The 25,861-nt window shown below is 39.9% G+C and overlaps 1 protein-coding gene across 1 annotated transcript in view; it reads left to right on the plus strand.

Moving 5' to 3' along the window:
* Positions 1-25,861, plus strand: part of LOC112105978 (WW domain-containing oxidoreductase) — a 666,029-nt gene that overhangs the window by 186,996 nt on the left and 453,172 nt on the right. Inside the window, exon 8 of the mRNA XM_026663639.1 lies at positions 1,515-1,779. Within this exon, the coding sequence (XP_026519424.1) occupies positions 1,515-1,779 (265 nt within the window). The remainder of the gene's footprint in view (positions 1-1,514; positions 1,780-25,861) is intronic.

The following is a 25,861-nucleotide window of genomic DNA, read 5'->3' on the forward strand; positions in this document are numbered from 1 at the left end:
TCGGCCGAACCTGCCGCGTCAGCAGGTAAATAAAACTGGCCCGGCCCGCCAGGGTGCTTACCCTGGCGAGCCGTGTGCCAAACGTTGCCGACCCCTGTACTAAGGGCTTGATTAGCAAAGTCTGCCACCCTTATTCATGTTGAGTAATAATTTACTCCTGGATTAGTCCCGTTGATTTCAGAGTTGTGCCCTAAATAAATGTGAAAATTATGAAAGAGGCATTTTATTACCTGAGATCAAATGAGGGACTGATTCTGAAAGGGACAAGGCATTGTCAGCTCCTATTGACTTTGGAAGCTTGTAGGCTTTTTATCTATGTATTTTACTGTTTTTGCCCTGACATAAGTTTAAGAAACCCCAACAAACACAAACAAACCAGTCAATTGCTTAATTTGGAGTATATAATGCAAAATCAGGAAAGGCATTTTAAAATATTTTTTTATAATGTTTACCACAATTCTGTTTGTCCCTCACTTCCCCAGCTGATTCTGAAAGCTCTACATATTGAAGTGAGTTTGCTAAACCTCCCTCCTCCTTTCCCCCCGCCCCTTAAAGTAGCACTCTTGTGTGGAACATAGTTTTGCAACTATCAGTGATATTTATTTCTCAGCACTAATGCAAACTGGTAATTTAATAAACCAAAAATGTAAGGATGGATAGAGAACTATCTAGAAAATAACTTTTTTTCATGCAAGTGTCTTTAGTACATTCACTACTTTGTTATTATTAAAAAAGAAAGAAAGAAACAAACAGCTGGTGTTTAATGACTCTGTCAGACCCAATTAAAAAACATCAACTAGTTACTTTGATTTGTGTTCAGTCATGTCATGGGTATACTTAAAAACATTATAGTCTGCCAGAACTCATTTTGGCTTTGTTTACATTTATCTTTTAAACATATAAGACTATTGATGGCAAGTTACCAAGGTTATAACCACTTTATAATCATCAATTTTTAATCTAAAAAGAGTCTAAGAAGCAGCAAGAGTCATCTGTAGTTACTTGGACACTTAAACTAAAATATGCAGTACTTGAGCATTAGATTAAAATAATCTAGGAAAAAATGGTTAAGAATGAATACTGTAGTACTCTGCTTTGAAAAGCAGAAATCTTTTATTCTAAATAATTTAAATGTATGTTAATCATGTGAGTCTTCAAAAACAAAACTAAAATGCTGATTTTGTTCCTGTTGCAAAAGAATGTAGTTCATATAGTATACAGAAACTATGGCTTTTAAATAACCTTTCTGTTACTATGGATTTAATGGGTTATCTTTTGCTTTTGTAAATTTATTTAATACTTTTACTCCCATATAACATGAAGTTATTTTTGAGGACCACAAGCAATTTCTATTAGATTTTAAGAAACTGCTAAGCAAATTGTGTGTTGGTTGCAGTCCAAATTCTGCTGTCATTTGCAACAGCACAATCTTTGTGACTTCCAAGAAGTTGTGTGGTTTTAAATGAGAGCAGAATTTGGCCCAGAATGTTTAAAGCACGTGTACTGTTTTTTAGATTTTCAGAAATTAAAGATTCCTCAGGAAAGCTTGACTTCAGCCTGCTTTCTCCATCTAAGAAAGAGTTCTGGGCTATGGTGGCCTACAACCGTTCCAAGCTTTGCAATATATTGTTCTCCAATGAGCTAAACCGCCACCTTTCTCCCCACGGGGTGACTTCTAATGCAGTGCATCCTGGAAATATGATCTACTCATCCATTCATCGCAACTGGTGGGTGTATACCCTGCTGTTTACCTTGGCTCGGCCTTTCACCAAATCCATGGTAAGTGAATGCCTTGCAGCATTTTACACATCTTCAGTTTTTAAATCATGGGAGTGGAGTTATAAAAATCCAGATGTACATATTTGCTTTAACCTTTTGCCTCTTATAAATGCAAGCACGGTTTTAATGGTGATCACGCTGTCAAATCTGTGAGCTGTAGTAAAGGGTCCTAAAACCATTTCAGATGAACTTTCTATGTATTACTTTAGATTGACAATGTTGGAATGCCTGATTTCCGTTGCCCTGTTAATGGGTAGCTGCGCATATTAGGGGTGGAATGCTGTGGGGTTAGTGATGTGCTTCAACACACATTTAAAGAATTTAAAAAGTTGTTTTGAATTTTCAATTAAGTGCATGCTCAGGTACATTTGGTATGTAAATAGATGAATATGGAGGTGCTGTGATTAGAGAACCTTGCTAATGACATCATTGATGGCTGAGGGAAAGCACTTTCAGTGTAAACCCTTCTTTTTCAGAGGCTTATAGCTTCCTGGTGAATATCATCTTCCTTATCCTTATTCTTAATCCAAAGGCAGTGGTTTCCTTGGTGGTGTTTTATTTTTTTTTTTAAACCAGGAGTGTGTGAGGAGGTGTGGGAGAGTGTGTGTGTGTGTGCTGGTGGTTGTTTGGTACGTTGACTTATATATCCTGGCTTGTATACAAATTACACTATTATGTTTATAAAAAGATTATAACAGTGATTTAGCCTAAACTAGCCTATACCATAATCCTGTTCACTTATACTAAATATAACGCTAACCCTAACCCATAACACCTTGCACTTGCTGAAGTAAGCATTTGGCACAAGCAGATAGGAAACCTGTCAAAATCAAGATATATTCATTCTATGTCTTAGTACAAGCTAAGAAGTACCTTAACGGATCAGTACCTGGAATTCTAGTATCCAAAACAAAGATAAGGAAGAAACAGAACAACTAGTTAGGGAACAGGAATATACCAATGGGTTGGTTTTCAGTTCGTGTAAAGAAATGTGTAACTTGTAAAATCATATAGATAATACCAGCTGAAATGTGTAACTTGGGGAGCACACTTGCATAAGGTGAATGTAATGTCACTGCATGGGACTGCTCTTTGTAGACGTATATCATATAGCATCTTTTTCCTGTACCATATTAATAAACCTGTCAGACATTGGTTATTTGGTCTCTTCAGTGTATTTCATAATGAACCAAAGTGTGGTCAAGAAATTTACTATACAGTTTATCAACAGGTAGAAGCCATTTTTTAACTATCTGAGCCAGGGTCGGCTCCAGCTTTTTTGCCGCCCCAAGCGGCGAAACAGGAAAAAACAAAAGATAAAGCCGCGATCGGCAGTACTTCGGCGGCAGCTCTACCGCGCCGCTTCATTCTTCCACGGCAATTTGGCGGCGGGTCCTTCGCTCTGAGAGGGACTGAGTGACCTGCCGCCGAAGACCCAGACATGCCATCCCTTTCCATTTGCCGCCCCAAGCACCTGCTTTCTTCGCTGGTGCCAGGAACTGGCCCTGATCTGAGCATGGAAAATACACTGACTGTTAAGACGTTTTCAGACACTTCTTTTTGTGTTGGGATAACCCCCAAACTTGCCTGAATTTAAAACATACCACTCAATGGATAGAAGCCCCTTGGATTCATCTGAAGAAATTTGTTGAGAGATAAAGTTGTAAGTACCCAATGCATGAGGTGTGTCCAGGGGTTTGCCATTTGAGGAGCTAGATAGTCAATATAGTAATCTCAGGTTCCTCCCGCCCCCAAAAGTCACCGATGTATCATTTCAGAGAACAGTTTCTGCAGCCTTTGTACATATTTTCAGACAAACTGTATTACAAATGGATTAATAATTACAATATTTCAGAAGCCCCCCATAGAATGATGAGTTAGCTAACAGAACTTCATGGCTTGAAAGGATTATAAATAATGCATTAAAAATGGGTCTACCTACTGTTTGATTCCCTACAATGGGCCCTTTCCAATGCCCACTGAGGTCTATGGGAGTCTTGCCATTGACTCTAGTGAACATTGGATTGGATCCGTTACGCAAAGGAGGTTAACTAGGCCTTTCGTGCCTACCACTAACATTCTTCTTTATTAAGAGATTGCAGTGCCGTCAAATGGGCTTTGCTGAGAATTGCCTGCTTTTGAACCTTATTGACTATGTCGCATCACTTACTCACTGAGAGGGAATAATATTCCCAAAGGAAAAAAAATGGCTCCATCCTGTTTGAGACCAAGCATCTGGGATGTGGAAAGAAGGTATCTATACTCATACTGAGTCGAGCCTATCTTGGTAGTTGTTCAGCCCCATCTCGGGCGCTCTCACAATGGACACAGTGATGGATGCCAGTGGTTGTGAGGTTGCATAACTCATTGTCTCTCTGAGCCAGTGAAACAGAGAAAATCAATTATTTTAATTTGAAAAGAAGCAGGGAAGTAGAGGACAGGAGTCGGGTATCATCCCTGAGTAGCTCCATCAATAACATTGCCCCCAATAGCTTGTCAGATTAATGGCTGAGTCACATGCTGAATCTGTTTAATTATGTACAAGAAAGGGTCCTGATTTCATGTTCACTTAGTCCAGTTTTACAGTGGTGTAGTTCCATTGTCTTAAATGGAATTCATCCTAATTTACATAGGTGCAAGTAAGTGGAGAATCAGGCCCAAAGCATATAAAAGCATTTTCTCTATAAGTGGCCTGGAGGCCAAAATTCCAGAGGTATCTCCAACAGTAGGGCCAGGTTCTGAGTGATGCCCGAACCCAGCCTTCATGTGAGAGAACAGAGTTGAGCATACAGTTTGCCATGCTAACAGTTACACAGGCAATCTGAATAGTCTTACAGTTCTGTGTGTAGGTTGCAGAATTTGTATGTGCAAAACACACGTGTTCCAGTGGGGTTGGTGCATGAACACTATCAGCTGTTGAGGCAGGTGTTAGAATCCTTCAGCCACACATGCAGTAGTCAGTATATCAAAATTATGCATGTACACCTGAGCTTGTTGTACAAAATCCAGCCCCTGGAGCATCTGTTTAGATAGGGTAAATGTCCTCCTTATCCTCAAGCGTTACTACACTATGGTTGTTGTGTCAGGTAGCGGTATCAGTTTACAGTAAAAAAAAGATGCAGCTCCTGGGACCTATTATAAATATAACATAGTTTTATTTACTTTGGTGCATCTTCTTTGATGAGTGCTTTGTATTTGTGTTTTGTTTGTGTGGCTCAGATAAACTTATCCTTTTCTATTTTAAATTTTAAAATGCTAATTAGGTCATTTTGGTGGTTATTTTATCATTGTATCACCTCTTTTGATGATAGGCTCATATGATGGTATCTGTGTTTATGGCTGGTTTGTAAAAGAGAGTGAGAGATCAGCATTGACTAGACAACCATCCCTAAACCAAGCCGTATTGCTTCAATCAGTTCTTTGTGTGTGTTTCTTTTACTCAATTGAGGCAGTACAAGTGCTATTGTGATGGTCCTGGATGAGAGCAGATCTCATTATTACAGCTCATAGTGTCAAATCCTGCCCTAAACCTCATGGGTGCTAACACTGCCAAGGTTGGGATCAGAACCTGGGGACCCACCGAAAATGTGCATCCCTTTCATAGTGTGCAGCCCAGCTATGCTGTATTCCTAGCTCAGCCATGGACAGGGATTTTTTGTTGTAGAAATGAAATGTTGCCCCTAGGTGCTCTACTCCTTACCCACATTGAGAGTTTGTATTAGGACCTCACAGCTTACTCCTCCTGTCACTAAGCTGGAGTAGGCTTTTTGGAGCAGCTCCATTTTCACTCTATGATTTGGATACAGGAGTCTTCTCCCCATTCCTATTGCAGATGTCCCCAGAGCCTAGACTGGTGTTTTGGGCTGGGTACTGAATTTGTCTGAGTTTGAGGCTGCAGTTACTATGGGCACAGACCATATGTTCATAGTTTGTTGCATATGTGTAACACCTAAAGTGGTTAGCACAGTGAGGTCCTGATCCTGACAGGGGCCATTTGGTGCTATTACAATAGAAATAGTTAAAAATAACACTGCTCTACAGCCAAAATGCTTCTGAAATAAATGTAGTCAAACTTTACTAATTCTGGGTCACTGAGAATGAAAATGATGCTTAAAATTGTTGATTGGCTCTAGTTTTCAAGATATGCTATTGGGTCAGTATATACGACCCTCGACTTGGGAATGGCGGAGGATAAGTGAGTTATAAAGGGAAGGGATCTCAATTTAAACCAGAAATGACTAAAATACACCTTTGACTGGATCTATGAATAAATCTATGACTGGGTTTGGACAGTACTTACTTTTTAGGCAAAACAGTGAATGATGCAATCTGAAGCTGGTATTGTCATACATGATATGAATTGCATCATGTTATTCCTAGAAGTCATGGATGATGCAATCATAACAAAGCTTACATCACTCTGCTGAACAAATTGCCCTATATCAGCTCTAGAAATCATACAGTGTCGTGCTCTCTTATTTGTCAGTGTTTGATTTTGCAAAGGGACACATTTCTGTTTAGCCAAAGTGAGCAAAGTTGCCTCGTACTTGTGTGAACAGTGCAGATAACTTCTGCTATGTTTGTGGTGAAGTGACTTTTGCATCACAAAAGCGCAGTATAACCACTATGGTTAAGAAAGCCTATCACCTTTATTTTGGCTGCAAAATTGGAGATCAGGACAAGAGGTGGGCCCCACACATATGCTGCAACACTTGTGCAACAAATCTTCGCCAGTGGTTGAACAGGAAAAGGAAATCTATGCCTTTTGCAGTGCCAATGATTTGGAGAGAGCCAACACATCATGCCAGCAATTGTTACTTCTGCATGGTGCCTCCAGTTGGGAAAGGTGTGTCAAAGAAGAAAAAGTGGACTGTGCATTATCCAAACATTCCATCAGCTATACGCCCAGTACCCCAGGGAGAAGGACTGCCAGTTCCTGATGCACCAGAATCATTCTCACTTGAGTCAGATGAGGAAGAGGATGAAACTTCTGGTCCTGAACCATCAATGTCACAGGACCCACATTTTCTCCCATCCTCCTCCTCGGAACCACACCTCATAACACAAGGTGAACTTGTCAGGGATTTGGAACTACCCAAGAGTAAGGCAGAGCTGTTGGGCTCCAGACTACAGCAGTGGAATCTCCTGGCAGGTGATGTTAGGGTTTCCATGTTCCGTGACCGTCAAAAGGATCTTGTCCCATTCTTCTTCATGGAAGGTGATCTTGTAGCCTGCAACAACATCGATGGTGTGATGGCAGCCCTCAACATCGTTCACAATCCAGATGAGTGGAGACTGTTCATTGATTCATCGAAGATGAGTCTTAAAGCTGTTTTACTGCATAATGGCAATGTTTTGCCATCAAATCCAGTTGGTCATGCAGTCAATATGAAGGAAACCTATGACAACATGAAACAACTTTTGAGGTGCATAAACTATGACCAACATCAGTGGCAGCTTTGTGGCGATTTGAAGGTTGTTGCTCTCTTGCTTGGTCTGCAGACTGGATACACAAAGTACTGCTGTTTTTTCTGCGAATGGGATAGTCGTTCAAGAGATTCCCACTACATCAAGAAAGATTGGCCACTCCGACAGTCATTGGAGCCTGGGAGGAAAAGTGTTCAGCATCCACCACTTGTTGAATCAAGGAAGATTTTGTTACCACCCTTACACATCAAGCTGGGTCTGATGAAGAACTTGTGAAGGCCATTGATGAAACACAAGCAGCTTTCAAGTACCTCCGTGGAAAATTTCCAAGGTTAAGTGAAGCTAAGATAAAGGAAGGTGTCTTTGTTGGTCCTCAGATTCGTAAACTTCTTCGAGATGATGCATTTGACCATGCACTGCGTGGCAAGGAAAAGACGTCCTGGAAAGCCTTCCAGTTAGTGGCAATAAATTTTCTTGGAAACAACAAGGCAGACAACTACAGGTTGTTGGTGGAAAACCTCCTCAAGGCATACAAAAGCCTTGGTTGCAACATGTCACTAAAGATACATTTTTTGCACTCTCATCTAGATTTTTTTCCACCGAACTGCGCAGCAGCGAGCGACGAGCACGGCGAGCGATTTCACCAGGACATTGCAACAATGGAGAAACGCTATCAGGGCAAATGGAGCCCATCAATGCTTGCAGACTATTGCTGGACAGTGACAAGAGATGCTCCATTTAATGAATACAAGAGACAAGCCAAGAAGCGCCGAGTAGACACTGAATAGGACTAAACTATGTACATAATAGTTTTTTGTTTCATAATAAATTTTATTTATATAACCCTTTTGCTGATTTTTAAAGTGTTCCATAAACAGGACAGGTGAAATATTATCATGTAAAGCAACCATAAACACATGAAAAGACCTAGGTTTACAATTTATGATTAAAACTCTACTATCTACACAATATACATAGACATAAAATGTAAAAACTTAAATATCTTAGAAACAGTAGCCAATCAGTTGTTTTAATTGTCATATTTGAATTCAGCACATCAAAATACATAATAAATAGCACATTTTATCTCTGAAGCAGACGACTTCTCAAAAATTGTAGACCAGTGTAATCAAGCTTTTCATTTTATCTCACAAAACAAGGTTTAGTAGAGAAGCACTGAGAATGGTGGGTAACATATGGTAGGACTCAAAGGCCCAACTTTTTGGAAAGCTAGTCTTTAAATTTTCACTTCTAGTGTATCCACAATAATTTGCTAAACTGGTTACTGCTAATTACTGAGAGCTTTTCATTTTCATTTTTGTCACATTTATTTTTTGTGATAATGTCTTAATGGCATTTTTAAATTGTCTACTTAAATTACACTTCTTATAAATTATACCAGCTTACCAGCTGGTCAAATGTTTCATTTTGATTCCAAATAGAGGGCAAAGGTCTATCTTGTGTGTTTTAAAAAATGCCTTTTTTTAGTGGTTAAGTTCATAAAGGTGGTGTTGCTCCAATCTGAATGTGAGAGTGTGTTTTCTTCAAAGATGAATGTTGCCGCATACTGTATATCTCCATTCTTGGGAGAGGTCATGCGGCCTTTTGCATGTGGCAATGAGAATACTCTGCATGACAGAATTTAGTACAAGGAAACATTGCCTATCGGCCTCTAGTTTTAGCTGATTCCCTGAAGCACTGAAGAGAAGTGTTCTAATATAAACCTTTTTTTATTTGCTGTTACTTGCTGTGACTGTAGTGACTTTAGTTACAGTAATTAGGGCACTCTTCATGGAGTCAGGCTATTTTAAGTGCCTGTTTTAAGGAATAGTGTTACAGATATCTAGCTATACTACTGGATACTCTTAAGTAACTTTCTTAAACTTAATCTCTCTTTGAAATCTTAGGCTTTTGCACATATACCGTTTTAATTATTGCTGTAAATGGATTATCATACTGAAAGTAACGCAACTCCACCCCATCCAAGCCTCTTTTATGGCTGCCTACAGTGGAGTAATGTGTGATACAGTGTATCAGTGCTGGTCATAGTGATTCACAGGAAGTTTGCAGGTGTTCTGCCGCTGAAACTTGTTAACATGGTGATTCCAACAGATGATTATACTATTTAGACTGGTGAAAATTGAACTTGGATTCTCCCCCCACCCCTTACTTTTCCCAAACCAAAACATATTGAAATTAGTTAAAACGGATGTACATACGTCTTTTTTTTTGTGGCAGATAGTAATAGCAGCAGCAGCTCTGTCCTGTTTTGTTTATTTACTGCTTCTGTTACGGTAGCAAGCAGAAGCCATAATCAGGATCAGGTCCCTATTTTACTTGACATTATACAATCATATCGTAAAAAGTAGGCCTTGCCTTGGAGAGCTTAGAGTCTACTTAAAAAGACAAACTGCAACAAGTGGATGTTACGAACAAATGGAAAGAGGGAGGAAACAAATTGGAGGAGGGATTCTGAAGGTAACAGTGGTAGGAAATGCATGGTTGCATAGACTAAGTATGTGCCCAGCTGGTTTGATCTATGTTTTTAAAAAAATAAGTTATAAAATAAACATATACACAAGGTTATTAAGTTGACTTTTTAAAATGACATGGCTAAATAGTCTCTCGTGTTTTTAATTAATGTAAATCTGTCATTCAAAACCCCTTCTGACTTCTTGCTAGACACTTGTACAATTAAAATTCAATACATTTATCATAAGATTTAAACTTTGATACAGAATATATTAACTAGTGTCACCACATATGATCTTGTCAGTGTACAGTGGCATATAAAAATAGAAGGAGAGTGCTATTATCACACTCTTGCTATAGTCTTACATAGAACCAAATATTTTTGTTGGCAGGTAATAGAGAAGAAAGAATATCATGTGTTAGGGTTTCAAGAGCTTAACAGATGTTTCAGTGAACTACATTTTCAAATCTTTTTACATGAAAAAAGGAATAGAATTTGTAGAAGTTCTGAGACGATTGGGTTACGTTTCCTGTTGCAATGCAAAGCCAGCCATTGTAGTAGAGTTTTAACAGATGTGCTACTCCCTTTTTAATGGATGGGAATAAAACACTGGTCTGTTGCAGTTATAAATTATAGCTAGAAAAGCACAAGATGTCAATGTCTTAACCTCAGCTAGCCATAGCAGGGTAATTCTGCCCTTGAATAACCTGCCATACAGAGATTTATAGTTTCAAATTTTTTAAATTTCTAAGAGGTCGATAGATGTACAGCCTATGTTTTTTCTTGGAAAATATTAACATTTTAGAATGGGGATTTCGCTATTAAATTATGTGCTATGGAGAAATATAAGGAGTGCATTTTAGTTACAACCACATCTCAGATCTTCTGGACATCAGAAGTGTAGTTGAGGCATCAAATGTTTTGGTTTCATGTCTGATACTACTTCAAGGATTTCATTTAAATACTAAACGTTTAGTTTATTAGATAATTTGTGCAAAGAATTTAAAATTTCTATTTGTGTTGCTTAGTTGGCACTCTTGCCCCAAGCTAAAAGGTCCTGGGTTCAAATGTCAGATAATGATTTGAACTTAATTCTAAAGCCAACACTGTAATGCCGTTCTAGGGATGAGAGGGTTCTGCACCCTTAGGGTATACCTACACTGCAGTGTAAGTCCAAGGTTTGAACTCAGGCTCAAGCCTGCCCCACCTCCTGTCTACACATAAATCAGGTTCCAAGCCTGAATCAAGCTGGGACTCGGGGTTCAAGCCCTATTGCTTTGCATGTAGATGCAGCCCCACTGGACTCGTACTATGAGGGTCTGCCAAAAAGTATTCCACAATCCCATGGGCTGATATTTTGTCCTTTGGACAGTTAAATTTTTCCACACTGCACCATGAACTAAGGGCAGGGGTCGGCAACGTTTGGCACGCGGCTCGCCAGGGTAAGCACCCTGGCCGGCCGGGCCAGTTTATTTACCTGCTGACGCGGCAGGTTCGGCCGATCGCGGCCCCCACTGGCCACGGTTCGCCGTCCCAGGCCAATGGCGGCGGCGGGAAGTGGCGCGGGCGAGGGATGAGTGGGGGCCGCGATCGGCCGAACCTGCCGCGTCAGCAGGTAAATAAACTGGCCCGGCCCGCCAGGGTGCTTACCCTGGCGAGCCACGTGCCAAACGTTGCCGACCCCTGAACTAAGGCCTAGAGCAGCCAAATTTGGAAGGGCTCTAGGAAGTCTGGGATATGGGTGTTCGGACTCGGGCCCACATAATGCAGTGTAGACTCTGGAGTCCCAGGTTGGGACCCAGGGTTCAACAATTGAGTGTAGATGCTCAGGCCCTAGGTTAACAAACCCACGGTCTGCTAACTCGAGTTCCACTAACTCTGGGTTACATTGCAGTGTAGACATACCCTTAGTGATGCCATGTTTTGTTCTAAGACAAGCCAAGATCCACTTCTACATGCTGTTGATAGAAACCCCCAAAAGCTTTAATGTTTCCGTGGCTTCTTTTAAAGAATCTGGGATAATATTTATATTCTGGTCAACATTCCCTCTTAAAATAAATATATTTTATTGTTCAAAGATCTGTGTGACTGTTGTTAATTTCATGATGGCTACCATGAATTACTGAACAATTAGGCCCAAAGTCTGCCCTTAAATATGGATATAAAATCTCAAGACAAGTCAGTGCATGAGGGGGGTGTTTGTCAGGCTAGTATTTGGCCACTAGTAGCTGTATAGCTCATGACTGAAAAGCACATTGTGGTGTCTTGAGTATGAAGAACAGTAGGTAATTCCTTTTGAAAAGAACACTACACCTTAGTCTGACCTTAGCATTATTTCCTGCTGAGTCCTTAGTTTGAGAACATGATGTTAGAGGGGGAAGGGAGTAAAGCTGGACTGACGACATATGAGGGATTAGCACTGATGTAAAGTTGCAGGGTGTGTGGTTCCTTTTGAAGAGAACACATAGGAGTCTGTATTTTTTTTTTCATAATTATATAAAAAGTAAACAGGAACTAAATGTTGATCTGCAGATTCCAGCTCACAAGCTGACAGGGTGGTGGTGGCTGTATCTCCACTCACAGGATGACTTTTGTCTAGTTGTAACCCTTAGTAAATGCAAATGCATTTGTTTACCTGCCTGCATGATAGTAATAGCTACCCAGCACACAGGGTAGATGGAACCTGTAGAGCTCAAACTGTGGAGGGGAAGGAAAGAAGGCTAGTGCTGCAGAGTGTACTGATTTGAGAGTACTGGGGTGAGGAAGGAGGCAGGGATCCATTGTGGATCATCTCTCAAGCATAGAGAGACGATTTCTCTCTCCGTTTAAAATTTCTGGACACTACTGATAAACCAAAGTACAATTTAAGTTAAAGAAAAGCTATGTGTATCTGACTTTTATTTTTAAAATATACAGTAAAGAAACTTACTGAAAATTGGGGTTTAAACACCAGTGCATTTCCTGCTGACTTTAATGGGAAAGGAGTTACTCGCTGGCCTGATTTTTATTTGTTTATTGGATGATTTATACATACTACTTGTGTGTTAGAAAGAAGATGGCATGGTCTGTGCAGTAGTCTCAAACATCTATAGCAGGGGTCAGCAACGTTTGGCACGCGGCTCGCCAGGGTAAGCACGCTGGTGGGCCGGGCCAGTTTATTTACCTGCTGACATGGCAGGTTCGGCCGATCGCGGCCCCCACTGGCCGTCCCGGGCCAATGGGGGCGGCGAGAAGCGGCGCCGGCGAGGGATGTGCTGGCCGCGGCTTCCCGCCACCCCCATTGGCCAGGGACGGCGAACCGCGGCGAGTGGGGGCCGCGATCGGCCGAACCTGCCGCGTCAGCAGGTAAATAAACTGGCCCGGCCCGCCAGAGTGCTTACCCTGGCGAGCCGCGTGCCAAACGTTGCCGAACCCTGATCTACAGCCTGTGAAAAAATAAAACTTGAAGTGGTAGTTTTAAAATAATATTTAATATGCATGCTTAGTTTTTTAGTTAATCGCGTGAGTTAACTGTGATTAATCGACCGCCCTAATTAGGATATGCTCATCTGCCCATTAGGATGTGCTATTGCCACTCTATTCTCTATCCATGGTGAAAATCCACATATATCATACATCTTTGCAGAAGAAGATAAAACCTGAAAGAATGTAAGACATGGGAAGTATTGTGTTAGTCAAAGATGTGTCCGCTCCTGCAAATAGCAGGTGCTGTGTGTATACCCACAGGACACAGTTCTAAGGGAATCTGGTACATAGACCAAAAATGTGCTAAACACAAAAGGTTACAGGAGTGTAATGGTCAATAAAGCAAAGGGAAGGGATGGTCATTCTTTTGATGAAAGGTCACCTCTTAAAACCAAATTAAAGCCAGGTGACTCCAACAATCCCAAGGCTGTCTTGGTGCTCAGCCTCCCACATACAGCCAACTCTTTCAGACCAGAAATGGGTTAATACTCTGCACACATAAAGAGGCTTAGTCACTCCCAGGTCAAGCCTGAACAGGGGATACTGCTGGGTTTTACTGAAAGATTTGTATATGAAATATTCTGTTGTCTCCCAACCAACCAGCTTGGGAGAGTCAGACCATCTCGCCCAAATTTTAAACTATTGCTGTATTGGGGCATCCTACAAAGATTACTTGCTATCCAGTCCACTGAAATAAAATTTATCATTTTAAGTTAACTAGTCACATCCCTCCTTCCCTTAAAAATAGTAGAATCAATATTCTCACTGAACACAAAAATAAGACCGTATTTGGCTGTTGCATTAAAGACTAGGTTATTACTGAAACGTCACTTAGCAAAATGACACTTTCTCATATGTTAAAGCTTACTTGAGCAATAGTTAGGGGCAGGACGGCCCAGTCTTGTGTAGCATCTCTTTGTATCTGCTCCATGGTTCAAGGACAGAGCCTGTCTGGTCAGACACTCGGTTATTAAACAGTTTTTGCCTAATCACATAGCTCTGATACTTTGCATTCTTCCCCTGAAGAGCCATGGCACCTCAGCTACCCTTAATGGGCAGAGAAGTGGGCAGACAAATGTATTACGTAAACACAGGGATTGCCATCTATTTCTTTACAATATTGTCTTTGCAAGTAGATAATGTTACAGTAGTATTCTCAATATTCTTTACGCTTACTTTAGAGAATACCTAAGGAATACTGGGTGAAATTCTGACCTCATTGAAGTCCAAGGGAGTTTTGCCCACCCGTTCTCCTCTCCCCACCATTCTGACTGGTACAAAATATGTTCTGCTCTATTAAAATTAGTTCTGTTATTTTACCACAGTGTACCACTGCCAAGGCTGTAGTTAGAAACAACTTAGCTCAGTTTTTGCTTACATGAAAAGGGAAATCATAAAATATTTTTTCCGTGTAGCTTACGTTAAATCAGGATTCATCAACAAGGGTTTCTCAGCAGGCAGTGAGACACTTAGCCAGAGCATGTGAAATGCCTGAAAAAAGGTGGGAATTACAATGCAAGGGAAAACATGCACTGCAAACCTTTTGATTTATTTATGGCATATGTGAGTTGTACAAACCAGTGAAATAAATTAAATATACATGCTTGGTTCTTCCAGTGCTTTCTAGGCAAATAAGTAGTAGATTTTGTTTATCACTAGTTTATCATGAAAATTCAGCAATGAGGTCATCCTGTATAAATAGACAGGGAACCCTGAATGCTCAGAAGCCCTTTTTGGAGATTATGATGAAGGTTATTTTTTTTCTTCAGTTATTTTTGGATGAATTAATTTGGTGCTTATGAAACTGAGTGGCTGTTAGCACAGGAAAGAGGCAGCCAACATCTAAACTAGTGCTGGGATGCTTCCGGGTACCTTCCAAAAGTACCTCACTCTAAACCAGGGGTCGGCAACGTTCGGCACGCGGCTCGCCAGGGGGTAAGCACCCTGGCGGGCCGGGCCAGTTTTATTCACCTGCTGACGTGGCAGGTTCGGCCGATCGCGGCCCCCACTGGCCGCGGTTCGCCGTCCCGAGCCAATGGGGGCGGCGAGAAGCCACGGCCAGCACATCGCTCGCCCGCGCCACTTCCCGCCGCCCCCATTGGCCCGGGATGGCGAACCGCGGCCAGTGGAGGCCGCGATCGGCTGAACCTGCCGCGTCAGCAGGTGAATAAAACTGGCCCGGCCCGCCAGGGTGCTTACCCTGGCGAGCCGCGTGCCGAACGTTGCCGACCCCTGCTCTAAACTATTAGCACCCCAACCATCCCACTTCTCTTGATTGAGCCTCCGTCAGATACTGCCAATCACGCTAATTTGTGTTACTTTTGTGATATTGACAAATATCCAAAAAGCACTGATTTGATCACAGAAAGAAGTCTGTACTTGTTCCTGAAACAGGATTTCAAGGAGGTCTCCTCTGAATATTTAAAACTGCCTCTTTCCATTAGTTCCCCTGGGTGGGTGTCTGGTAAATGCTCAAACAGAAATTATCTTGGCTGCAGTGTACCCCAGTCATAATTATTTCTAATTATTAGTTTGGGTCCTCTATGCAATACTTTCATACAGTCAGGATCAGCAGCCTACTGTCCTAGACTCTGTACAAAGTAAAAGATGGTCTCTACTAATCCCTTTTATAATTTAAATAGCATTAAACCATGTCTATATTACTGACATGGCCCCCATTACAAGTTTCTGAGTGCCCCTGCCTCACAATCTTTAATGTAATTGTTTTCACAACACCCTCGTGAGACAGGGAAGTATTGTTATCCCTGTGTTACAAATGGGGAGCCAAGTCACAGAGAAATGAAGGGGACTTGCCCAAAGTCATGCAGGAAGTCTGTGATGGAGCAGGGAATTGAACCCAGGGCTTCCAAGTTCCAGGCTAGCACTTTAAGCATCTGATCATTCTTCTTCTCAGTAACAAGACAATAATAGAGATAATATTTTCATAGAACAGATCTCTGTAATCAGAATAATAGTCAATACATTGCAGTATTATAATGCAGCATTTATAATGATCTATTACACACATTCTGAAAAGATTATCAAAACTACTCACAGGAATCAGACTTGAATTATAGCCAATAATGAGTTGCTCAGCACCTTTTCTAAAAAGTTAAGTTTCATAACTATTTTATATGTTAATTTCATTTTTAGCCTTTCAGAGGAAGTCACAACTATTATAACATACACATAGTTGATATTATTGTAAAAACAGCAAAATAGTAAAATACATGAGAGAATTCAGTTTAACCAGACACTTTTACCTACTGAAATTACTATGCTCTGAGTGACGTGAAATATGAAAAACCAATCTTAGGTTAACATGTAAAACGGCATATTTGGTTTCCAGTTACAATTGTCTGACATGCCAAATTGTAGAAGACATGATAATATCTTAATAATGGGGATTGCACAGAAATAGCTGAAAGAAGACCATAAGGAACCTGAATTAAACTGCACTGTAATAAATTATTGTCCTTCCATAGTGTGCATTGACTTCCTCTGGTTTTTAAAATTAAAGTTTAATTGATCTAGTTTAGAGTCCAAGATCTGAGGAGCATTTTTTTGTCTGTGAATGTTATCATGTAGAGCTTCTATTGATTCCCTGAAAGAAGTGACACCATACATGAATTCACTTTCTCAACTGTGCCATTTGACTATGAAGCAGTTGGAGTTTTAGATGAGAAAGTCTTTGCCTCCACAGATTTGATCTTTCTGGCCTTTAAAACCATATTTGCATCTGCTTTTTGGCCTATGTCCTGTAATTTTGAAAGTTGCCTACCTGGTGGTATCTGGACTCCCACAGAGCCCTTTGGCATATTGAGCTGCTGATCCACAAAGAGCCATGTATTTGGACAAAACTCACCATCTGTGTATTTGCCTTGCAAAGGCCAATAACATGCACCCCATTTTAAAAAAGCACTGTGGAGTTGCATAATAAACCATGTTTATGCTGCTTCAGTTAATGAGGTATGGCCTACAGAACTGTATACATTTAAGTATTGTACAACATGGTTTAACTGCTTTTTTCCAAGATGCTCTTTATGAATGGACAGATGTGCAGGAAATCTCATTGGCCACATTTACTGTATGTTAGGTAGCATATATTTAAAAAAAAATACAGCTTAGTTTTCTATATAGAATTATAATTTAAAGACTATTTCCTAAATGGAAGGTGTTTTATTTAGTGACATTAATATTTCCCCTAGGCCTCCTTGGATACCTGAGATGCTTTACCATACTGTGGTCTTTTTATTTCTCTTTATACCATATTTGTAGAGGTGCCATACCACTTTAAACATTTCCCCAATCAGTTTCATATGATGGGTTCCCTTTAATCATTTACATTCTGAGAAAGTCAAATATTCCTTAAGAAGCCAGAGTAATCTAACAGAAAGTATAGTGTTTGTGCAGCTGGATATCTTATTTATTTGAAGTTCTGAGAGAAATCTCTTCTGACTTTAGAAAAAAAGCAGGAAGGGTAAACAGTAAGAGTATCCAAGTAATCTGAACTAGAAAGTTGCTTCTTTTAGAGCTAAGTCATTAAAAAAAAAAAAGTATATTTGCAGTATTTTCCCCCCTCCCCCCCAAATTTTTTTTGCAGTATATCAAATACAGAGGGCTATAAAATGTTTTCTTAGTATTCTCACTAGATATATATTAAAAACCTGGGAACATTTTTATTTTATTTTAATATTCCTGCATAGGTGAATGCAATACATCTATTTTTCTGAAAAAGTGATTTATCTGTTTGTTTGTTTTTTGCATATGACATGTCATTTATTGTCATGTTGGCTTTCCCTTGACATGATAACCACATAACTAAATTAACATTCCTGAAAACTTTTTTTGGAAGACAGTGATTAAAAGAATGTAAGTGTGTGTGTGTTTATTTTTTATATATATAGGTCTTTGGAAGTTGTCAGATATCAAGTTGTGATATCAGTAGTGTTTTCCTCTCTTTTTGTCTCCTCCTTCCCAGAGTTATGCAATTGCTGGTATCTTTCTTCTGGATAAAAACGTGAGGGAATGTGCCAGTTTTTCTTTACTGATGTCAGTGTTCCTTGCATGTGTGCTAATTTTGCTGTCTTCTAAAGTGTAATCAGATGCTTGCTACTCACTGTTCAGTGGCACCTCCTTGTGGCTCACCTGGGGAATTAGCTCACTGCTGTCCATGCATCATCTGGTGGTTGCCCAGCCCTTTGCCTCAAGTCACTCATTTTGTGGCCCCTTTCTCACTGGTCGGGAGCTGCAGCACCTCTCCTTCAGGGTAATCCTCTAGCCAAGTCACAATCGTCCTCCCCTTCCAGGGTCTCGCCAGAGTCTCTCGCTACACAGTCTCAGGCAGTCTCCATATACATGGCGCCACTCCCACAGTGGCTTGTCCCATCCTCCACGCTGGGTTCCATCCCAGGGCCCTCGAACCAGCAGTTCAGATCTATTCTCTCTTACTGCTACTTCCCTGGATTGCTTCCTACACTCCTATTACAGGCTCCTCCTCTCCCCTCTTGTATCAGGGAGTGTGACTTCCTCACTGCAGCCCATCTGTGGCCAGCTCTCAGGCTTTATAGAAGCTACACCTTTTTCTGCCCAATGAGCTTCATCCCCAGTTAAGCTTCATTGCATCCTAGCGCCGCTGAGGTAGCCTGTGGCTAATTGGCCTCTCTTGCCTATATTAACCCTGTGTGGCTAGTGTGGGGCGAATGCCCCATCACATAAAGACAAGGCTTCAAATGATTATGTTCTTTTGCTAGCCTGGAGAGTGAGCTAGATTCCCACATAGAGGGAAATGGCCCTGTGAAAAGAACCTAATTAGGAGATCTGGTTTGTTTTCCCACTGGATATTTTGTAATTTGGTAATCCTCTTGGCCTGAGTTTTTCATTCTGTCAGGGAGTGAGTGGGTGTGAGGTTTACTTAATGGCTCAAATCTTATAGTGTTCTGGCCCACTCTAACCCTGGGACCTCCCACTCTGCTCCAGCTTCCTCCTAGCTTCTACTGTCCCTGTCTCCCCCTCCAAAGTCTGTGGTTGTCTCTCCCAGAACAGTAAATGAAGCCTAAATGATCTTTTCTTTATTTTTCTTTTCGTTTTAACATTAGCATCTGTGTCAGCAATGATGTGTCCTCCACCCTTTCTGTTCCTGACCTGCTCCCTTAACCAGCACAGATTCCCATTCATTCAGAGGTCTTTCTCTCCCTGTATGCAGGATAGACAATCAGTCCCCCTCAAACTGGAAATAACTATCTTGTCCTTTGTCAGATATGAGAGACTTGTAATTTATTGTAGTATCTTTATCTCTAAAATATAAGAATATCCTTTTTGACATTGTTTGACACAGGGGTTGGTAACATTCGGCACGCGGCTCGCCAGGGTAAGCACCCTAGCAGGCCGGGCCAGTTTATTTACGTGCTGACGCGGCAGGTTTGGCCGATCGCGGCCCCCACTGGCCACGGTTCGCCGTCCCAGGCAAATGGGGGCGGCGGGAAGCCGCGGCCAGCACATCCCTCGGCCCGTGCCGCTTCCCGCCACCCACATTGGACCGGGACGGCGAACTGTGGTGAGTGGGGGCCGCGAATGGCCGAACCTGCCGCATCAGCAGGTAAATAAACTGGCCCGGCCCACTAGGGTGCTTACCCTGGCGAGCCGCGTGCCAAATGTTGCCGACCCCTGGTTTAACATATACCAGAATTGTTACACCTGGAAAAGCATTTTTTTTAAATGTCAGCACAGCTTAGAATATTTTTCAAGAATAGAGGAAGATTTGTTCTCTTCCCCCCCTTCCCCCAAAATCACACCTAATCTGTTTTGCCAACTTTAAAAGATAGTTCCTTATTTTTAAAGGGTGTTGGATGGCATGATCTCAGATTATTTAGAATGCACGGGGAAATGGTTGAATCTACTCAATCTTTTATTTGATTCAGGAGGAAATGTGAATAAATATTGCTGAATTGATCATGCTTTGTTCAATATAAATGCACACAATAATCCAATCTATTATTTATTCAGATTAATGTGAAAATAATAAGCATATAGTATAATCAGGGTCACCATAGATTTTCCTACCTGCTAAAATTTCAGTTTGAGAATTATAAGACTCAAGCCATTGGGATTTCCTGACCATTTTATTTTGCTGTTTCTAGGAATTTTTAGAATGGTAGCATCAATCTTTTCTTGACAAGTAGCATGACAATAAATATAAACAGCACAGTCGAATTCCATCCATTATTCTAGTGACAACATTTTTTTGCAGTTATTTAATACCAATATTGATATAGCAGAATCCTCTGTGCATGTCAAAAAATCTATATACAGTATATGAGGAATTAAATTAATTGCAAAAGCATCACATTAAAATGAGATAGATGTATCATCCAGCTTTGCTATATTTTATTTAAAAGTAAAGTCATTTTTTAATGTATACAAAGAATTATTTATCTAGAAAACTAGAACCTACTTATCTTGGATGTGCAGGGTTCGTTTAACAGAGTTGTGGACCTCTGTGTTTTATAGCACTTCCAGAAAAACTATCTTTAAGAACGGATACTTCTAAAAATGGAATTCTCCTGGAAGTACTACTTCCAGGGGCTATACTTAAGATATTTAAGATGGAGATTGCTATCCGTTCAAAAGTATGTTAGACAGGCAAAAAAGTTGATCTTCATCTGGTCAGACACTCCTGATACTGTACTGTATCTATTGCCTTAAATTCACCAAAGCTGTTTGGCTCAAAACCAAGTCATACGATGCAATTTGCTAATTCTAAATCTTTGATCAGTCATAAATTCCTTCACAGCAACAAAGAATTGAAGATCGTGCCATATGTCACTGGGATTGCAATTTTCCCTATCTGAGCATAAGGTTTTGAGCTTTGTCTTCATGAAATTTTATGCAAGTCTGCCTGGGCTGTTAGGAGTGAACTTTCCTGCTATACTTCATTGGAAGATGGCTTATTTACAACAATGTTTTGGATTTTGTTTCCTCCTCATTGGACTTCGTCTGAGACATCCAATGGTGAAACGTGAAGCACTTTTTAGACTAATAGAAGTTGAAAATTATGCCATTTGTTATTGGAAGGGTAATTTCCTCTAGCTGTATAATCAGGTCTCAAACTTTCATGTATGACCTCAATCTCATTAATATATTTAGGGTCAGATATTTAGCCATTTGCACATACCAACACCTGATTTGCTCACTCGTATAGGGATTTGGTACTTAAGTGTGAGTACCAAACTTAAAAAACAAACAAACAAAAGTCCACCTCTTCCATTTAGTGTAAACCCCTTCCTTGAACTGGTACATCCAGTATTATAGTTTTTGTGTATGCGCTCTATACTTATCAATATGGAAATTACAACAGAACAGATGTGTCTGATAAAGTCAATGTATTTCAGATAATAATAATAAATAATATTCAGCTAAGTGCCTTTACAGCACCATATGCCAAACATTGCAAGATACTTGGTCAGTCAGTCATGCTACTTCTTTCTGGGCATCTGTTGTCCATATAATTTTCTTAAAGACCTGTGGTAAAGGCTGTGGACTGGGAATCAGGAGATCTGAGCTAAGTTCTCCTATCTGGGGTGGGGAGAGTTCTCATGTTGCCCAAGTTGCTTAGTCTATTTCGCCTCAGCTCACCATCTTTACAATGGGGAAAATACTTCCTTACCTCACAAGGAAAGGATAAATCATGAATGTTGGTGAGTAGCTCAAATACTGTGCTGGTAGAAGGGAAGGGGGGGAAAATGTACAATACTTGTTCCCATTTGTCTTAACGTACTAGTTCCACTAGGAAAATGAAAACTGATTCCTGTCTGTTATTAATGGCCAGCACACTTGACGTCTTCATAGTTACCAGTTGACTAAAAGTTGCCTAGTACCTATTCGTATTAAGTGCACACTTCTGTACTTCTGTATATATATTCTCTTACAAACAGAGAATTAAAACAAATTATTGTCTCACCCCTTGTCCAGCCCTCCAGCCCTTTGTTGTCTTCCAGAATTCTAGCTTAGTTATAAAAGCTAAGACTAATCTAAAGCACCTGACCATCTTAAACGGATTAAAAGATATAAGACCTTTTACTGATATAAGGCACCTTTAAACCTATCCTAGGCTTTAGATCCATGTAAGCTGCTTGAGGTCTCATATAGGTTTAAACTGTGAAAGTAAACAAACCAGCAAAAAAACAAAAACAAAAAACCCCCCACACAAATGGAAAGACTGAATGGAAAGACAAAGGAGAGGCTATAAGACAGCAGCTGTGCAGGAGGGATGAGATTCAGGACAGCCTCAGTTACTTGTCTCTGTTTAGGATTCACTTTGCCAATTTACAACATGTTTTAAAAGTAGAAAACCGTTTTTCTTAAAACTTGACTTGTTTTGTAGATCTCAACAAGACTTAACAATGAAGCCAAACATGAAGATCAGTTTGGCAGTTTTAAGATGATTGGTGTTTAAAGTAAGTAAATCATAGGACCATCTCAACTCATTTTAGAACAGATCAAAGCTAGAACACATCATAGATTTTTAAGACCAAAAGGGATAATTATGATAATCTAGTCTGGCTTCCTGTATTACACATGCCACAGAATCTCACCCAGTAACTTCTGCACCAAGCCCATTTCTGTTTGTGCTATCTTTTAGAAAGACATTGAGTCTTGATTTAAAGAATTCTAATGAGGGAGAATCTACCACTCCCTAGAAAGAAAAGATTCCCCTTCCCCATGTTCTTGTCTGATGTAGTTTTGAATAAATTGATTATGGGGGAGGAATGTTCTTAACAATAGATATTGAGCTAAATTTCTCCAAATCTGGCTTGACTTGTAAGTCTTAATAAGATCTACAATACAAGTCAAATTTGAAGAGAATTGATAATAATTTTGAAAGTACGAAAGTTTATAATCAGGAAATCATTGTAGGCTCAACTGTTAGTTATGTAAGCAATGCATTTTTAAATATGAACGTATATGTAGAAGAAAAAAATAATCTAGCCTGTATGCTCTGTATGCAGTGATTAAAATGCTCATAATTTTTGTTTAAATCAAAACTATTTTTCTTTGAGCCAGCAAGTGTATTAGATCTTAATGAGGACTGTATCATTCCTAGCCACATTTCAGATGTTAGCGATTTCTGCTGCTGTTCTATGTTAAAAACAAAACAATATAAAAAGGAAATAGGGTTTGATTTTTTAAAAATGTGTATTTTTCAATCCTTGCTGAATTCAGAAATGATGAAAGGGACTTTTCTCAAACTACTAAATAAATCAAAAATTACTCAGGCCCAGACCAACCAAGGAAATGTTAAGTCCCTTAGATGGTTGTTTTTGAAAATTCTGAGCATGGGAAAATAGGGACAGATGCAAACTGTTCTCCAGCTTTAATTGTAATGGGTCTTATCAGGCACTAGTTTAAAAGTGCTTACTTATGTACCTACATTCCTACTGTAACTATGTATTGTTTACACAATTTGGCCTACACCATTGGACATATATTTATTGTTGTTGAATTCTCCTTTTTATCCACATTGTGTTGAATTATGAATTGTAGGAGTTCTTAATTCTTTATTTATTTTAGAGGAGGATCAGTGTTTTTCTTCAGTCACAGCATATATGCACTAACAACTGCTAGCCGTTTCAATTGCATTTAAGGAAATATTGTTATAAGGCTTTTATGTTCTGTACTTCAATCAGCTAGTGCCAGCAGTATCCCAATAGAAGGACCCTCAACAGACCATTTTCAGCATTTTGTTGCAATTAAACTCCTCTGGTTTTAGCCCTTAGGCAATTTAGTACCTTTTTACATATGCACATTATGAACTTTTGACCAGGGCTTGGTAGTCATATATTAAAGAGCAGCTTTTGAAAGCAGACTTAACAAGTTCCTCTGAGCATTACAGTCAGAGTCAGTTGTGGCAAAGGTAATTTAACCAACTTGCAGTGAGGCCATTCAGAATCTTACTGATGATCCTAAATATGTCTTTTTCCCCCCCCTTGTTTCCTCTGGAAGCTGGTAGCAAAAGCTCTCAAAGTGTGTGATTGATCTTTTATTCAGTAGCTAACGAGGGCTGTGATTCTATTAGTGCTCTACAAGGCAAGGAAACAGTGATTTAATGAAGTGTCTAGTGAGCTGGTCATAGATTTATCCTGTTGTCTCTAATTTGCAGTGCTGTTGTGAGTGTAAAAGAAACTGCACTCCCACTGCCATTAGGCAGGTATTTCCTTAGTAAATTGTTGTAAGGTCAGGTGTAGTTATCTTAGAAAAGGCAATGCCTTACCTCCTCAATGTCTCAAGATGACAGCCGCTGTGCTGAGCACTCACTGAAGCGGAAACATGAAGATCAGAGGTCCGTCTCCAAGTCCCCCTTAGCTGATGCAGGAGCAGATGAACTGCCAAGTAGGACTAATAGAGTCATAATTGGCGATTAGAACTGGAAAGGTGCAATAACATCTTAATACAAACTGGCGTATATTATAGTTACTGTCAGTTGTTGTAAAGTTACATGGTAGCTTGAACTAGTTACATTTCCCTTTTTCATTTCCAAGAAATGAGGCAATGCATCTTAATAGTCACAGTGCAACAAAAATACAAGAACATCAAAACTGGTGTTGCTTTAAAGTGACATTATTATGTCTTTAGTATATTTACTTGAGCATGTAACCCTGTCAGTCTTCTTCAGAAATGATGCAGTAACATTTGCCATAACACTATAAATGCAGTAATTTCATAAATATGCTTTGATTTTCACTTCGTTAAATGGCAGTGGCTTTTATTTTTATCTACCAGGAAACTCACTGAATTTTTGTTTTATTTGTCTCTGCTAAGATGAGATATTTGGTTCTTTGAGAATTACTATCACACTGCACAATGAAAGCTTTTGTATCTGAATTACCCCAAAACAACTGCTTTTAGGGAGAAAAATAAAATCTTGAGTTGAATTAAAGTTTGATGATGCACGGAAGCAATTAATTGTGGCATAAATTGCGTGGAATTTAAGTGTTATCTGTTTGTACCAAAATTAGTACTAAAGCATGAGGAAGAAAATCTCATGCATGTATTCATCACTAAATTAATAAAGAACAACATGAATCAGATGTGTGGCTTTGGGTTTGTATGGCATTGGCTGATGGCAGTGGCATCTCTTAACTTTAATTTCGTGTGATAAAAGATGAACCATGACTTTAAAAATCTCAGTGTGGCTTTTTGATAGAAAATATATTTATAAGGTATTATTGTCACTTCTTTTTAGTGTATGCACAATGTGCCTCAGGTGGCACTTGACCAGGATTCATCACAAAATTTGGTCCACTGGTTGTATCATCATCTACCATTTGGAGAAGTTAGGGAGAGATGGGAAGAGCAATTGGAAAGGAGGAGAACACTTGAGTGGAAAATGCGAAAGTAGACTAAATATTTATTTATATGTATTACAATGTTGTCAAAAAGGTCTAGTCAGGATCTGGGCCTCTTGTGCTAAGCTTTGTACATAGAAGACAAAGTCTCTGTCCCAAAGAGACATTACAACGTAATGTCAGACAAATTGCATGAAAAAGAATTAGGCAAAAGGTGGAATGGGGTGAGGACAACAGCAATAGGTTCACCCAGTTAGAGTTGAGCTATATGCACAACTTGATGGTGCAGAATCTATTATGAAGGGTGTGTTTCATAAAAATATAAATTAAATATCAGCAATCCCCACTGGCCTCTGTACCTAGCAGTCCAGAA

The sequence above is a fragment of the Terrapene carolina genome, unplaced genomic scaffold, assembly GCF_002925995.2.
Source record: "Terrapene carolina triunguis isolate 2854851 unplaced genomic scaffold, T_m_triunguis-2.0 Scaffold33891, whole genome shotgun sequence".
NCBI lineage: Eukaryota > Metazoa > Chordata > Testudines > Emydidae > Terrapene > Terrapene triunguis.